Raw genomic sequence first — 17,803 nt, 5'->3', positions numbered from 1 at the left:
TTCGCTCCCCGCTGTGGCGCTTTTCATGATAGTGTTGTCCAAGTGCAGGCGACGCTATCAGCCGTGGGGGCAGAGTGGACTAAAAGTGTCGCTGACTTCGCTTAATTCGTACCGCCTATGTGAAGATACTCGACTGGCATGAAACTATACCATTTGTCACCGACTCCCAATTCCATCAAATAGAATTGTTTTCTCATTCAAACTTGCTTTTTTCAATTGCCCAATAATTACGAAAGCTATGTGGCCCCCTTTCATGTAAGAAAAATTGAGCGGCGACAGGTCGAGTTTCAATACAAAAAAATTTAGATATAATGAAGCAAATTGCCAATTTTACCAACTTTGTTATATCAAGGTTTAACTGTACTTCTATCGCTTCTTGGGTGAAATATCCATGTGCATTTGATTTTATTGAAAACAAAAATGGGAATGACCGAAAACACGTTTCTAGTACAAGAAAATACTGCTGGAATTTTTAGGGGATTGCTATAACAGTAATATTCGTGCCAGCTGGCATAAATGCCCACTGTGTTCTAGTGGTTGTAGTGCATTTCGCAGTCCCTGGTGACAAAAAGAAAAAGAGCAAATGACATTGCTAATCATACAATCTCACGGTGAGCATAAATGGTGAAAACATTGTGCTTTACTGCAGAAACAGCGCATTGCTGCAATTGGCAACACCAACATTGGCTATACAGCTTTTATTTAAAGCAGAATGATGTCTGCTAGAGTAAAGCGACGCGTAACTTGTTCATTTTATTAAAAGCAGTGTCCGCTGTCAAATGTTTAGCACCAACGAAAGTTCCGATACAAGTGAAATTCACCTGCAGTGCATGGCTACCAAAGGAGCAGTGCGAACTGGCTTGGTCATGCTTGCATTGCAGCTGATGGTGCTGCAAATATCAGCATATATATATATTTTTTTTTTGAAATAATACCGAGAAAAGGGTCAAGTGGCAACAACGGTAGCAAAACATTGCAGTTTGGAAGCGTCAGCGGTTTGTCCTGAAGTGCCATCAGCTATAGCATCTAAGTGAACTGGAAAAGGATAGAAACAACATCTATGTCAACGGTGGTGAGGCTGCCGGCAACACTAGAGCATAGCTGTGATCACTCCTCCGTCACTGAAGGGCTAAGCTGTGCACCAGGGAGATCTCATAGGGAGATCCCTTGTTTTACAGGGAGAACTCACCATTCACCAGCAAGACCGGCATCGGTCGGCAGCCCGGCAGCCCACAAACGGTGTGTGGCAAGTTGCCAGGCCGCTAATGTGGACACACCTTTAATCCTTGTGCAGTGGACACCATACATGGCTTCAAAGCAATCAACTTAACTCTGCTTACGAAGGAACTGTGTCTATTTGAGTACGGAATATGCAGAAATGGAACAAGTGATCGCTTACTTGAAATCCAATGGCATTTATAGCTTCTTCACTCATCAATTCTATTTCGCTGCACCCTGAGCCACCATTGTTAGGCATAATTTTTTCAATGTCGAAAACAATTTGCTGAATGCAATCCTCGCCCTTGTTGAGTCAGTTTGCATGAAAGAACTCTTCCAGTAAGTCTATCCTTTTGAAGCCGCACCGCAACACGACACTATTGGCTGTAGTCAAACCCATTTATAACAATATTCAAGTGCCACGAAAGTTCCATTGTTATAACCGATAATTGTTGCAACCGGGTTACATGAAAAAATCAAAATAGGGGGATGGCAGAGTTGATACGAGAAAAATATATAGGCAGGGAGGCCAGTGCCCCTCCCCACTACCTTCCTCCGCCTGGCTGCTGATTGTGTTCACTCGTTTAACTGCTTCCTGGTTGCTCCGATCGCGTGTAACAAGCCGCGGCTGTTGGCGTTAAAGAATAGCACTGCTACAACTGCAAAGAGGTGCCATGGGTGGCAAGCGATATGCAAGCACCGCCAAGGCATCACATTGGTGGCCCCTAAAGGGGCCTTTTAAATATTGCGAGAAGGCTGCCGCGGCAGCCTGTTAGCTTGAGAAATCCAGAAGAAACGCTGAGGAGAGATCACCACAAGCATCTCGCCACGTACTTCTCACTGGCTCGCACGAGAAAAGCCAATGTCCATCAGCCATGAACTTTACACGAAGCTTGACGACATCCTTCTCCAAGGCATCAAAGCGCTCCATGTAGAGCAGCGGAAGGTTCCTCGTGAAAACAAAGCCCCAGAGAGACAATAATGCCGGGCCTCCTATGAGGACAATGTTGAGGCAACCTGCCCTACCGCGTCATCGCTGCCATCGTCGCCGTCGCTATCCGATGCAAGCATGTTTGCAACGATAGTCTCACTGGTTAGAAGCACTTAGTTTCCAAATCTATAGCCGTGCGCTTTCTTTTCACCGGCAACGGTGTGCATTGCCGATGATCAGTTGGCGGATCAGCCATCTTCCGTTTCGGCGGAGAGTCAAGCGAAATTGAGAAACTGCGTGGCCAGCAATGACTTCGACACAACCAACAAAAATGAACACGAGCGATTAAGCTGTTCGCAGAACTGCACTGAATAAGGAGAAATGAGCAACATGCGAGCAATCTGCTTGCGGCACAGTTGGCGCGGTCCATTTGTGTTTCGGAGGGTGGGGTGGCATAGAGCTATTGGCGCAGCCCATTCATGTTCAGAGGGGTGGAAGGGCGATGGGAGAGAGCCGCATGGAGATGGCTGGAAAATGAGCGCACAGCGGCTGTTGGAGCAGCGGCCCATCGTGCAGCGGCTTGAATTTCTCGTTTTCTTTTTTTCATTTCAAGGATTTCGCATTTCACTACCTTTTGGCTCGGACACCCAGCAGCCAGACTTCATCATTATAACCGATAATGCGGCGTCAGGGCATTGTAGTAAATGGGTTATTTCACCATGGAAAACATACAAAAGTCGAGGGTGCAGCAGCTTCTCATTGTTATAACCGATATATTGTTAAAACCGGTATCGTTATAAGTGGGTTCGACTGTATACGCTTGCAGGTGCTGTTGGCCCCAATATAGTTTTCTGTGCAATACACTTGTACAGTGTTTTTCACAAGTAAATTCGTCTTTGATGATCGTAGCCTCTTAACCATTTTCAATATTCACCCGTGCCCACACTTCACTCAGTGAAGTGACACACACACACACACACACACACACACACACACACACACACACACACACACACACACACACACACACACACACACACACACACACACACACACACACACACACACACACACACACACACACACACACACACACACACACACACACACACACACACACACACACACACACACACACACACACACACACACACACACACACACACACACACACACACACACACACACCAAACTTGCTAAGATTACAGCTCCATAAAACGTAAGGACAATGTGATCCTAGTGCCCCCCGTTTGTTCGCGCGATGAAAAGTTAAAACGCTTTTTCACTCATGGCACCGAGGGTCATTTTCACGAGTGCTTCATAGCTCGGGCGCCACCAGCTCGACATGCATCTCGTGCCATGATTCTCGCTAAGTGGGCGCACCAAAACTTCCCGTCAAAATGCCCCACCCGAAGAAGCTGCTGTCCCAGGCACAATTCTAGGAGTGCAAATGTAAGCTTGCTGAAGCTAGAAAAATGGCAATGCCTATCTCAGGCCCCCACCAGCTCGGTGCACGTTGGCACCTTGTGCTGCAATGATTCATGCAGCACTTCAAATTACGTAGACGTAAACTACAATTGAGTCTGTAAAATGCTTTAGTGACTTCGAATCGTACGTTTTCTCATTGGTATGTTTTTTCTCGCTTGTTTTTCCAAAAAGTATCAATGAGGTCCTACTGTATATTTGAATGCTGAAGTTGTCGTCAGGGACGAAAACTGACGAGAAACCAAGCATATTTTAGTGCAGTCATAAGAATAAACTTATTTCTTTCCAATTTTGTGCTGCCAAGGTTACCGTATTTACTCGCATAATGATCGCACTTTTTGACAAAACAACTGACGCAAATTCAGGGGTGCGATCACTACGCGAGTTAAATTTCCCGCAAAAAAATTTTTTTTTCAACCCGCGTTTGCTGCAGGATGACAGCAGGACAACAAATAGGCTGCTGCTGCTGTATGTAGTGCGGGACACCAAAACAAAAATGCCAGCCAGTGGAGCGAGCTGAATGAGATTTTTTTTTCTTCTCGCGAGTACATTACACATATTGAAACAGTTTCTTTCGTATCAGTAATGAATAATATCGTTAATATCGGCAAGTTTGCTGCAATAACGTAGCCATGTCCACTTTGAGGGGACAGAAACAGATGGGTGCGCTTAGCTGCCAGTGACATACACACATGGCGGGCATGCTGCAGAAACTGTGGCATTTCTCTTCACTACTATCCTAATACAGCATGTTTCCGCTAAGGGTGGGCGAATATCTTAGCTGTGTTACAAGCGTCAGCATATGAATAGGGTACACTTTTAACGTATCAGTGTAAACGTGGCTGCTATCATTGCCGCTGGCGGTTTGTTGCGTGCCCACGAGTGCAGACGAGAAGAATCGAAAGGCGCCTTTTTTGTTGTTGTTAACCACAACCATTATAAAGCCTACACATAATAAAGGCAAGTTTGGTTGCAGCTTTTTTTTTTTTGGCATGGAAGTGCGGAAAGTGATGAAAGGAATGAAATGGTGCATCTGCTTAAGAATGTTTGGTGCATGCAGACCACTTGGTTTGTCTTGAAGAGTCGTTTGTGTAGCATTCGACAGATGGTAAGCGCGATCATTATTAGAGAGTTTTAGTTTAGGGGACGCAAGGCCTTGGGGCCCCTAGCGCTTGGGTGCGTTTGCGTTTACGTACGCAAGCAGAAATACGTTATAGGTTAGCGGCCCCAAACGCAAGCCGCAGTGAGGTCGCATGCGCTCGCAGCGCCATCAACATGATCTTTGCTGCGTTATTTTTTAAAACATGAAATCAAGCATATGAAGTAAAGCACATAAAGCTATTCTCATTAAAAGCAGTTAATAGAGAGGTTTAGAGTGTCCGGTATTCGGGTAAACGCAGGCTGGGGCGGAGCCATGAACGGGAGCATCCTGCATGGTGCAGCCACCTGGTGGCGCAAAGCTCAAACGGACAAAAGCAGCTAATATTGCAGTAACCAAGTGTATTTTACTTTGATGCAGGTATAAATTTTTGGCAGCAACACAATTACGCCAGTGCCGAAAATTTACACCAGCAGCGAAGTAGAATAGACTTGGTTACAGTAATATTAGCTGCTTTTGTCCGTTTGAGCTTTGCGCCGCCAGGTGGATGCACCATGCAGGCAGCTCCCGTTTATGGCTCCGCCCCAACTACGTTTATCCGAATACCGGACACGCTAAACCTCTCCAATATATATAAAAACGACGTCTGCCGACACTTGGCGAAAGATTTATTAGATTATCTACCTGCTAGCTACTCGCAATTTCTCCTACATCGTGAGAGTCACGTGGGTAACATGACCACTTAGGGGTAGCGATGCTTTCGGCTGGCCAAACAACCCAAGGACGCAAGTAGACGTAGCGGTCGGCGCATGCGCAGTACAGTCACCCCTAGTTCTTGCGTACGCAAGCCGCTTGTGTCCCCTAAACTAAAACTCTCTATTAGCTAGACTTGGCCCACGACATATCGCTGCGGCAAGTTCGGGGTGCGATCATTACACAAGAAATAAAAAAAATCGAATTTTGACGACAAAATTAAGGGGTGCGATCATTACGCGAGTGCGATCATTATGCAAGTAAATACGGTATATGCAAGATTTTATGGTACACAACTTAATACAAATCGATACGCAAAGTCTGTATGCTGCCTACCAAGCATGCACTTGTGGGCAAGGTGCGCGAATGAGGTCCAGTAGTGACGTTATATGGCAAGAATATTACTGTGATCATGAAGCTACAGAAAATGCCACTTACCTGAGTTAGTATTTGGAGTCCTGACACTAGGTGTCAGAAGAGGTGATGCTCTCATCTCAGTGACAACAAAAGGTGGATCACCGACAATGTAACGGTGTTCGCCTTGTGTAGTGGCAGGAACAAGGATGACATTGCCACCTGAAGTGGCCACAGTGAAGGCTGGCCCAGTATTGACAGGTGGTGTTAGCAATCTGGTCATGGCTGACGGAGTGACTTGCATGTGCTGTGCCTGCTCAGCCCAGCAGGCAAGGTTGGTGGCTGGAACAGCGTGAGAAAGGGCATCAAGGGAGTGTTCTCAAAAACAAGAACATGCACATTCTGCACTACAGTATGGTCATACAATAGTGGCACTACAGATGATCAAGAGTCTTTGTTAGTAGGACTTGTTTCCCTCTTGTTTGACTGCAGTGCTACAAAGTCAGGCTTGGCATTCATGCCAGAGAGTGGCAACAATCATGATACCCTCAAAAATGTCCGTATTGTTGTAATATTGTTGTAACATGTAATACAGTTAAACTTCGATATATTGAACTTCAATATAACAAAATTGGTGATATAACGAAATATTTAACTTTTCATAACCTCTTGCCCATAGAACACCATGTATTTAGAACCTCAATATAGCGAAGTGTGTTTGCATGCGATTTCAATACAAGAAAATTTCACTGCTGCCGCAAAGGAATGCTGAGAAAAATGGAAACTTCCACGGACGCAGATGGTCAAATGATTGAATTACAAGTGGCTGCTTCCAAACGCACCTGTCAAATCGTGTGCCGCGCGACAAGAGTGACCGCCGAAGTGGCGCCGCATCATGTTCTGCGTAAAGTGCGATAAGAACCTGTAAAGTGCGATACGAACTATGTGCTTTAGGTGCGAGTGAAAGTGTGCGAGGGTGAGACTAGAAAGAGGGTGGCTTCATAAGTGCCGCCTTCCCGCGTGAGCAAAGGGAAAGACTGGGACAGGAGTGAGCTCGCGGTAACACGATCAAGCGCGCGCGAGGGGGGGCAGAGTAAGGCGTAAGTTGGCGCGCGTCTCGATACCTGGCACGCCTCAGCCGTGGCTGCGCATGGCTGTAAACGTGACTGAGAGCATACGCAGCCGCGCACCCTACTTTAGAGGTAATCTTCCGTGTGTGCAAAGAGCGGGCGTGCGGAGACGAAGTGACACCATGTAAGCTGTCTTTCCGCATGTTTAGTATTAAGGTTGCGTAATCTCGGCAGACGAAGCGAAGCATTCGCTACCCATTGCCGGCACTTTTCCTGATAGCATCGTGCTAGTGCGGACCATCCTATCAGCCCTGGGGGGTGGAAAAAGTAAATTATGGGGTTTTACGTGCCAAAGCCACGATCTGATTATGAGGCACGCTGTAATGGGGGACTCCGTAAATTTAGACCACCTTTAACATGCACCTAAATCTAATTCAAGAGGGGGGAACTTTGGGTCAGTTGGTTCGACATGTCTAAAGAGGAAAAGAACTGCGACTTCAGACGTCACGTGACAAAGGAGTGGACAGGACGAGCGGTATACCGCTTGTCCTGTCCACTCCCTTGTCATGTCTCGTCTCAGGTCGCGGGTCTTTTCCTCTTTAAACCTAAATCTAAGTACATGGGTGTTTTTGCATTTCACCCCCATCGTAATTCGGCGGCCGTGCGCGGGGACGTAGTGCACGCGATAGCGTGGTTGGCTTCGCTTAATTCGTACCGCCGAGAAGATATCATTGACTTACGTGGCATGAAACCATATCATTTGTTGCCAACTCCCAAATTTACCAAAATGAGTTGTTTTCTCATTCAAATTTGCTTTTTGTCGATTGCCCAATAATTTGAAAATTCTGCGGCCCTTCCATGTAAGGAAAATTGATCCGCGACTGTACTTATTTGCATAAAATGTCGAATTTCAATAGAACGAAATTTCGATATAACGAAGCAAATTGCCGATTTTACCTACTTCGTTTTATCGAGGTTTAACTTATTATTTGTTGGAATATATTGTGTTGTTGGGAGAGATTCCACACAAAATCAACCAAGCACGTATGGTTGACCCACTTGAATTTAACGAAAAAAAAAAATATACATATGTTGGCTTTTATCTTTCAGGAACATGGAACCAGTGCTTAGTTTTCTAGAAAAAAATTTGTCTAGAAATAAAACTCTGGGGTTCACCGCTACCAAGCACTCGTGCAGATTTGCGTTACAGATTTTGCGGATTCGAGCAATTATTGCTGAAAAGTCACTCCCTGTACGGACTCTATAGGTCCTTAAATTTATAATACATTTGTTACAAAGTGCCTGGAAGAAATTAATTTTAGTATACCGAGTCTTAGTTTTTGACCAAAAATGTTTGAAATTTGGCTGATGGAACAATTTTACATAAATTTGCATCCTTATCACAAGCTATTAATGCCATGACAACGAAACTTGCTTAGAACAGAGATTTGTCCATCCTCTGACTGTGACCTGCTATTTGTATTCCTAGATAGTGTTTATTGTATACGAAGTCCCATCCATATACATAACATCAAGCAAAAAAGTAAAACTTTTTTTTTAGAAAAGGACATCTTTAATTTCTGTCAAAAAACAGATCTTAAAGCCCATGATGTGTCTTACGGAAATAAAGAAAACATGTCAAAATGTTCTGTTATCTTTTGATCTGTAAGGCGACAAACAACAAACTTTTTGTTTCTTGTATGTGTGCAGTTATTTTAGTGACGTGCACCTCATTGCTAACAAAGAGTCGTGGTTTCCACGAAATTAAACTAATAGTAAATATTCACATGAGAAAGCGGTTTGTTGAAAAATTAATAGAAGAGTTCTGCCTGTAACTGTGTTTGATGCTCATTATGCCCGCCCCTGTTTTTATCATTTCTTGTGTCTTGTACCTTTCACATTTTTGGGGTTCTTTAGCTAAATAGCTTAGCGTGTTTAAAAATGCGGCAGTTTGGGCAAGTTGGTATGTCATGACATATATAGGCTTCTAGCGCAGCTCAAAAAGAGCAAAAAGGAAGGTGAAAGGGGTAATGAAAGGGAACGGAGAACAGAGTGAGCGCTTTGTAACCATCAGTTACAGAGCGCACAAATAAAATCATCAGTTGGAAGTTAGCGCTCCCTCTGTTCTCCGTTCCCTTTCATTACCCCTTCCACCTTCCTTTTTGCTCTTTCTGGGCTGCGCTAGAAGCCTAAAAACGTCTTAGCACGTTTGTTTCCTTTTCTGCTACAAACCTACCACTGTTCCGTCTACCTGTGTAGTAGCAATTAGTCATTTTTTGCCTGGCTTTCCTTACCTTCCCTGATGACCACCTCCCAACCGAAAGCCCCTTAAACTTCGTAAAGTAGCGACACTCTCCTCTTCTGCCTTCACTCCTTCTCGTTTATCCTCTCTTTCATGCTCCCTCCTTGACCGTGGCCCCACTTACACCGCTCGAGTGTAGCAACGGCGCCAACATGCACTCCTCACCACTTCGTAGACGCTTCTCGAGCGAAAATGGCGCTGAAGCACGGCGCGAGGGCCCACGTGATGCTATTAGGCCAATAGCGACACGGCGTCGGGTTCGGCCAGAGCACGCGAGGAAGAGGCGGCATTCTTCAAAACGTGGTGCTACTTTACGAAGTTTAAGGGGCTTTATCCCCACCTACCCCACCTCTGTGCCTCATTCTGCCACAGCGCTGCAGGGCTCGAGGTTGCTGTGGCACCTCCCACACCTTGTCCTTTACTTCAAACAGCACCCCGCTCCCTAGCCGTTTCTGGCAGATAGATGCTGCTCCCTCACAGTGCCTTGAACATAAGCATTCGGTGTCACACCTCCTTGAGGTTGCCACGTACTCTAGCTGCATTTTTTTTTCTTGGATTGTTGTCTTATCATTTTGCCCTGTCTACGCTGTCATCTTGTACATCCAAGGCCTGCCATGTCGCGATCACACTGTTTCAGACTTATTGTTTATGTTGTGTCGCCTCTCCGATGCTGGTGACCAAAAATTAGTTTCTTTAAATGTTTTGTCGGTGTTTCGCTGAGTGCCAAATGAAATTTTCACTTGCTAGTTAAGAGATTTCTGTCACTTTATGTGGTGTCTCTGGCTCGTCATTCCCACTGTTCGCAGTACCAACTGTCAACTTGACCCCAGCAGACAGACCGCATAACACTAGATTAATTCGTATCTCCTTTCTTGCACGAGTTTTGAAAAGTGCGGCACATTTCACATCAGTGCTCGTAGTTTTCAAGAGCGTTGGGCAATTCTGCTTTCGTCTTAGTTCGTCAAAGCTCAGCCAGTGCGAGTTACTTGGCGTAATAGCTGAAACATACAGCACCAAGCGAGTGCATTGTGCGGACTATTTAAAACTGCATACCAAAAAAGCAAGTATCATATGCGTTTTCGTAGCGTGAGAAGCTAGGACATTGCTGTGATGGAGACTTTTACAGAAACAACACCCATCGCAGAAAGTGATTTTCTCTGCCTTCACTGCTTTTGTTGCATCCAAGAGTTGATATTGTAGTCATCTCATCTGCTAAAACCTGACGAAACTTGCATGTCCGATGGAGAAGCTGTGCAGGAACAGAACAGGCATGCTAAGCATCCCGAAATGTCACTTTTAAGCTACCAATACCTGTTAAAGTTTGCTGCCACAAGTCTTATGCAAAACACAAGCAGACATAGCTTCATGAATTCCTGTAAAAAAAAAAAAAATCTGATTAAGCATAACGTCAGCATATGGCACCAGCAGCGAGGCTTAAACATTGGCTCAGAGCTGCAGCACTTGCTCAGGGTGGTTGAGAAGCATGGGAAGCTTTTGATGCCTGCGAATCACCCATTGAACAATGCAAGTTGTTAAACATTACTGCCTGGCAGACTTTCACATCAAGAGATACAAAAAATCATTACGCTGGCATCTCGTTACATGTTACAAAGAGAACTTAAGTTTCACCAAACACACAGAGTGAGGTCGCTTCCTGACCCATATACAAGAAGGTGTCTCAGTGACACAAATATACAGGCAGCTTTGGACAACTACACGAAAGATAAATTCAACTGCTCACAAGAAAGCTTAAAGAAAAAAAGATACCATTGTAATCATGGGTAATTGGAAAAAAACAATTTGTCCCAAAGCGCTTCACGATGCGACCTGATCATGAAGCCTTCCATTTATTCAAGACTGCTCACAGTGACACTCCGACTGGCCACAAAATTCTACTCCTAGAGCCCAAAGTCAGTGCTGTACACTTATTTGCATAAAGTATGCATATATGTGTGTATATTGTGCCAACATGAAGTGGAACTTGTGTGTGCTGGAAAAGGTCATCATTACATATGATTTCTTGTTTTGCTTTGGCGCAACTAAGAAAAGAAATAATATTGTTTATTTTTCTTTTTACTGTAGAGACCTCATGATTTGTTCAATGCTCTAGAAACCAGAACCCTTTGTTAGCAACAAGATGTACATTGCTGCCCTCACAACAGACATATCAAGAAATGAGAAAAGCTGGTTGCGTTTGTAGTCGTAGAGGTCGAAACGTAAACATTTTTTTATGAAACTTTTTTTTTTGTATTTCCGTAAAACACATCACAGGCTTTAAGAGCTGCTTTTTTGAAAGAAGTAAAAGATGTCCTGTTTTTTATTTGATGTTCAAAGTTTTACTTTTTTGCCTAATGGGTGGGATTCCTTATATGATAAATGCTATCTTGTAAAACAAATTCCGGGTCACAGTGAGAGCATAGTACATCTATGTTCCAAGCAAGTTTTGGTGTCATTATGTTATTTTAATAGCTCGTGAGAGAGAAGGATGTGAAATTATGCAAAATTGCTACATCAGCCAAGTTTCAGATTTTTTGGTCGGAAACTAAGACACTTTGTAACAAATGTAATAACAAATTAAGATACAGATTGAGCTCACACAGGGAACGACTTTTGGGCAATAGTTGCCCAAATCTGCAAGATCTGAAATGGAGGCAAAACAAGTGCTTGGCAGCGGAGAACCTCAAGATTCTTTTTCTTTACAATAATCTTTTTTTTTTTTTTTTCGAAAGCTTAGCACTGCTTCAACGTTCCAAGATATATTCTTTTTCATTAAAGTTAAAGATGTCAACGGGACATGCATGGCTGATATTGCTTGGCTGGGACATGCATGGCCGTCACCCCATTGTAACTTGTGATATGGTTGCATGTGTTCTATATTGTTATGGCACTGTTATACATATTACAATGCAAATAATGTGACCCGCTCCTATCTTGGCCCTGCAAGGGGTTGATAGCATATTCAAACAAATAAATAAATCTTGAAAACTACTGTTAAAAACATGAAAGAAAGAAAAATGACAGAAAGCAGTAAAATGACAGATGCAAACCATGGCATGAGATTTTATGAGTTACAAGCATGTCTTTCCTATGCTTTTAAACAGTGGCTAAAATATTACCAATAGAATATCAAAGACTAAAAATCACAGATACCCCTACAAATAGATAAATACTATCTAAAACCCATCTAGAAGCTTTTTAAAAAATCCTGTCATTAAAAAAAGACAAGTGTAGAATGAGTGCACGCCAAGGCCAGTATAATGTAGCAGTTCCTGCCACTCAACTGTATGCCACTCTCACAGCCACCGTTAATGGCCACCCTATCCTGTTGAAAACACAGGCAGAGCACTGCTCTGGCCTCTGCCGAAGCATAATAATGGCATTGAAATAGAATCGTTAGATTATCCCAGTCTAAGAAAAACAAGTTGCTCTGTCTCTGCCCACACCATTAACTGAAAGCAAGCTTTTGTTAACTATTTTTTAACATAGAAGCTTCTCTCTGCCCCATCTCAGGGGCACCTACAATATCCATTGACTGAACGATTCCGCTTGACTTTCATTTGAGAAGAGGCCCTCATAGTAAATCTTTAAAAAAAGGTCTGGACAAGAACCCACATTGCTACAATGTTTAAAAAGACATGTCTACCTGACTGAAGATGAACTGGCTGGCTTTTGGCCACTGAAGATGAAACCACAGGTCTCGTAGAAACAGTTGCAGCAGTAGTGAGACTCGTGGCTGTGGAGACGACAGTAACCACCTTAGCAGCAGTGTCAACAGCAGTGGTAACACTGGTGCTGCTGTTAGTGGAACCACCCCGTACAAGCCTTCGGCGCCGTTTCGGAACTTTCCGGTGGCTGAACAAAGTGGGCACAGCAAACGGCTTCAGTTTACGGTCCGTGCGTCTGGGCTCATACTGGTCCTCTTCAAAGTGCGCCTGCGGAATATGGTGACAGAAACAAAATTTACTTTCATAGTTGGCAGCTACAAACTACCCTACAGTAGAGGGCATAACTAATAAATCAATTATGGGGTTTTACGTGCCAAAACCACTTTCTGATTATGAGGCATGCCATAGTGGAGGACTTCGGAAATTTCGACCACCTGGGGTTCTTTAACGTACACCTAAATCTAAGTACCACGGGTGTTTTCGCATTTCGCCCCCTTCGAAATGCGGCCGCCGAGGCCGGGAGTAGAGGGCATAACTACCTTCAGATATGTCCTCACCAGCGTCCCAAGAGCCACCAGTGGTGCACTTACAATAAATAGCTGCTCTTTGTAACTTAGTATCTTAACAACACTGGTATTGTGTTTTCATTTTCTCTAGTAAGGGTTCCACCAAACACAATATAAAATCTGCTATGGACAGTTTTAATGAGACACTACATCAGATATATAGAAAACAGGCATTTTACGATCCGCAAACAGTGCAGCCATTTTTCTTGCATAGATTACGCTAAAATAACAGCATCTGAGCTCCACTAAGTATCCACTAAGAAAAAAGAAAGCAATGCACTAGCAATAAAGTCTAATATATGTTACCAAGCAGACAGTCGCAAGCAACACAAGCATCAAATACTATGCTGCAGACACCAGAAATTCTTGAAAGGAAAACCTCAGCTGGTTTTGCAGGTAGTCCCACAAGTGTGATGCCTGCTTCAAAATTAATGCCCTGTCAGAGCACGCTTAGTCTGCAGTCTATGCCACATTTCGACATAGCATCTTACCGATTTCAGTGCACAGAAAAACAGTTCTTACGTGCACTCCAAAAGGTTGATACTTTAAGATGTGCAGTCCTAACATTACTGTTACGGTTTCGGTTCAGATGGCTGCCCATTGCATGGCACCACTTGCACCACCCTGTAAAGGCGGAGAAAATAGACAGCACGGGATCAGCTGCAAGCGCTATCCTGAGTGTATGGTCGTGCTGCAGTACATGTCGTTGACTGTAGAGTCGGTCCCACCTCTCGGAACTGCTCGGCTACACCCGTAACAAGTGGCGACGAGGGAAAAAGCATTCAAGTTCGTTCAAGTGCGTCGTTCTTCCACGTCCACTTCTACACATGTGATTTCGTCATTCGTCTAGTGAATTCAATGCAACGGAACTTCGTCATGCCAATGTTCGGCAACCTTGAAGCATTCGACGAAAGACACGGAGATGTGTGGCCCTGCTACATTGAATGCCTTGAAGCTTTTTTCATCGCCAATGACACTGCAGCAGAAAAAAATGATGTCAGTCTTCTTTAGTTACTGTGGGCAGAAGAGCTATGCTCTCTTGTGGGATCTCGTTAAGCCCGCCCAGCCACAAGACAAGACCATGGAAGAAATTCAGTTCTGGGTGACCATTACTGCCCCAAACCATCTAGTGTTGTTCAGCTTTTTAGGTTCAACACGCGCGCTCACACGGAAGGCAAGTGTCAGTAATTTCGTGGTGTCACTCAAACGTCTCGAAGCTTTGGAACTGAGCTTGGCGTTACGTTGCGGGACCATATCGTGTGTGGCATCAATGACACAGCCGTGCAGACGAGGATGCTCGAGAAGGCAGACCTTATGTACGAAGATGCTGCGGAAACTGCACTTCCCATGGAAGCCGCGAAGAAAGGTGCTGGTGAGACAGCCAGTTCCAGCAGAAGTTTGCTGCCTACGCATAAGGTTGTGGCATCAAAGTGGCGTGTCTCATGCTACCGCAGCGGGGAAGAACACCTCGTGACCCAGTACAAGCATATCTGCACTACGTGCAACTACTGCCGAGAGAGAGAGAGAGAGAGAGAGAGAAACTTTATTCGTCTGAGTGGGGAGCTAATTCATGGGCTTGCCAGGAAGGCCAGATGGCCGCCAGGCTATGCGTGACGGCGACCTCTTCGGCTCACTCCACGGCTCGGAGTTGCACGTCCGGGCTGGAGCTAAGCAGCACTTCCTCCCATGATGAAGGTGAGGGAGAAGCCAGGAGATCGGGGGGAGGGGGTCCTCCTCACAGTCCCAGAGGATGTGACTGAGCATAGCCAGCTCGCCACACAGGCGACAGTATGGACATACTCTGTCCGGGTAAATGTGCGAGTATACGTAGGGGTTTGGGTATGACTGTGTCTGTAACCTGCACCAGGTGATCTCCTGACACTTGTTTAGTTTACTGTGTGGTGCGGGCCTAGTGTGTCGTGCAAGACAATAATATAACTACTGCCAAAAGCAGGGACACATTGCTTGAGTATGCAACTCGAAGAGAAAAGACGCTTTGTTGTGGAAGGGCAAGTCTACAAAACTAGACAGCTCTGTACCTCCAGCTCGTAAAACTTTAAGTAGAACACATCAAGTCAACACTGTTGACAACAATGCACCTGTCGATGTGTTTGACATGTGGCCGGTCGACACTGTCACACCTTTACCGCCCTTCACTGTGACCATCAGCATTTGCAGCAAGCCGCTCAGTATGGAGCTGGACACTGGTGCGAGCATTTCTGTCACTGCAAAAAAAAGTCTTCAGGAGCTACTACCGTCAGTGACTGTCATGCCATCGGATGTGCTCCTACGGAGCTACTCAGACAAGCTCACACAAGTTGAAGGCAAAGCAGATGTCGTGGTACAGTTCCGTGACAGAAAGCTGTCCTACCTTTGTTCCTGACTGGGGAAAGTTCAACACTGCTAGGTCACAAATGGATTCGAGAACTGGGCTTTGACATTGCTGTCTGGGAAGCAGATGTTCAGGATGTTTCATACTTAGGGGAAATCTCGGAGCGCATTGCATCGCGATGCGGTGAGCGCATGAGTCAGGCGGCGCAGCAGCTCACGCAGGCGCAGACACTCACGGATCGAGTCTTGATCCGCACCGTCTACTATGGCGGCGCGCCCTGGCCGCGTTGTCGGGAAGCGCGCTACTGTCAGAGGCAGTGTGCAGATTTCATCGTTACTGCGTGAACTGGGCCAATATTCTTGACTAAGCGTTGTGCGACGCCCACTGATGTGTCTCAAAGGCATGCTCAGCGCTGAAAGGTATGGGGCAATCATAGACGATGTACTGATTCCGTATGTTCTTGACGGCCCATTCCCAGAAGGCGACTGTATATTCCAACATGATAGGTCACCGATCTACACTGCTCGTGTTGTTCAAGAACTGCTCGAAGGGGCAGCGTCACTGTCCTGGAAAGGCCGCCCAAATCCCTGGACCTCAACATCATTGAAAATGTCTGGGGCTCACTGAAAGTATCGCTGGCGCGCCATCCTCTCTATAGATTGTCTGAGGATAGGCTTTGGCCCACCATCGTCAGCAAGTGGAACGTTCTACGAATGAATACATAGCTGACCGAGTCGCTCTACACCCCACTGCTCTCCAGAACGAGCGCTGCCATCGCAGCCGCTGGGTGAAGTTCTGAACATGATGCATGTATTTCTCTGCCGGTGGGCAGGGTCTGTCTAGTGTAATGAACTATAAAAATCGCTTCCAGCTCATTGTCTTAACCTAAAACACTCCTTTATTCGCATCCGTTTGTTTCATCGTGTTTTGCCCCCATAGTTATTATTGTTGAGTACTTTGTTTTCCTTTCGCATCAAATAAAGACTGAGCACATTGCGCGCACATTTTGGTGTGTCTTTCTTGTCGTTGCATATTACGGTAGCACACACAGTGAAGAAATTTACGTGCATGCACTCAGTACCCAGGCCTTTTGAAAGAACATATGCGCGAGCTGCTGCCGCCGCCTGACTCCAGCACTCGCCGCATCACGATGCAATGTGCTCAGAGTTTTCCCCGAAGTGTAAAACAGACTGTTCATGCTGTTTCTGATGTTAAGGACATTATTAAAGCATTTCCTGATGTGTTTAAAAGGAGCCTTGGGAGTTTCAAGGGCCCAAAAGCCACAATTCATGTCCCGCAAGATGCAGTACCCAACTTTTTCAAGCCATGCCCCCTGCCATTTGCCCTGAAGGATGGGGTGTCACAAGAGCTTCTGAGCCTCCAGGGGGAAGGCATTCTCAAGCCAGTTGCTTGTTCATCTTGGGCTGCGCCTATTGTTCGAGTAGTTAAGAAGGATGGCCGCATCAAAATTTGCGGAGATTTCAAGCTTACTGTTAATCCTGTGGTCACGCTGGAAAAGTACCCAATTCCAAGAATTGAGGACCTTTGGGCCATGCTGTAAGGGGGTGAAATGTTCACGAAACTGGATTTGAGGGATGCCTACCAGCAAATAGTTCTTGATGAAGACTAAGAAGTATTTTACTATTTTAACACATATGGGGCTATTTCAGTATATGCACCTTCCTTTCGGTGTTTCATCAGCATCAGCCTTATTCCAAAGAGAAATGGAGAACCTTCTCCGAGGGCTGCCACATGTTGCAGTATATTTTGATGACATTTTTGTCATTGGCCTGAATGATTCAGAGCACCTTCGCAACCTCAGTGTTGTTCTCTCTCGACTTCATGAGAACATTTGATAAAGGATAAGCTGTGACTTGTTAAAGACTAAATACAGTTGGCACTAGTGACTTTTGAAAGAGTAACAATATTGCTACACGTGTGATATTTGATTGTTCTAATGAGGCGCGTGGGCGCCATCACTCGAGAAAAGAGGAGGAAGAACGAACTGGGCTCATTGCTGTGAGCCTA

At 45.1% G+C, this 17,803-nt stretch overlaps 1 protein-coding gene across 1 annotated transcript in view; it reads right to left on the bottom strand.

Moving 5' to 3' along the window:
- LOC126516505 (uncharacterized) overlaps window positions 1–17,803 on the bottom strand; it is a 48,165-nt gene that overhangs the window by 18,362 nt on the left and 12,000 nt on the right. Inside the window, exons 2-3 of the mRNA XM_050166635.3 lie at window positions 12,856–13,144; window positions 5,925–6,182 (exon numbers count right to left, since the gene is read on the bottom strand). Of these exons, the coding sequence (XP_050022592.2) occupies window positions 5,925–6,182; window positions 12,856–13,144 (547 nt within the window). The remainder of the gene's footprint in view (window positions 1–5,924; window positions 6,183–12,855; window positions 13,145–17,803) is intronic.

Source organism: Dermacentor andersoni, unplaced genomic scaffold, assembly GCF_023375885.2.
Source record: "Dermacentor andersoni unplaced genomic scaffold, qqDerAnde1_hic_scaffold ctg00000042.1, whole genome shotgun sequence".
Classification (NCBI taxonomy): Eukaryota; Metazoa; Arthropoda; class Arachnida; order Ixodida; family Ixodidae; genus Dermacentor; species Dermacentor andersoni.
Note: the sequence above shows the minus strand (reverse complement) of the source record. Positions and strands in the feature narration are given on the sequence as shown.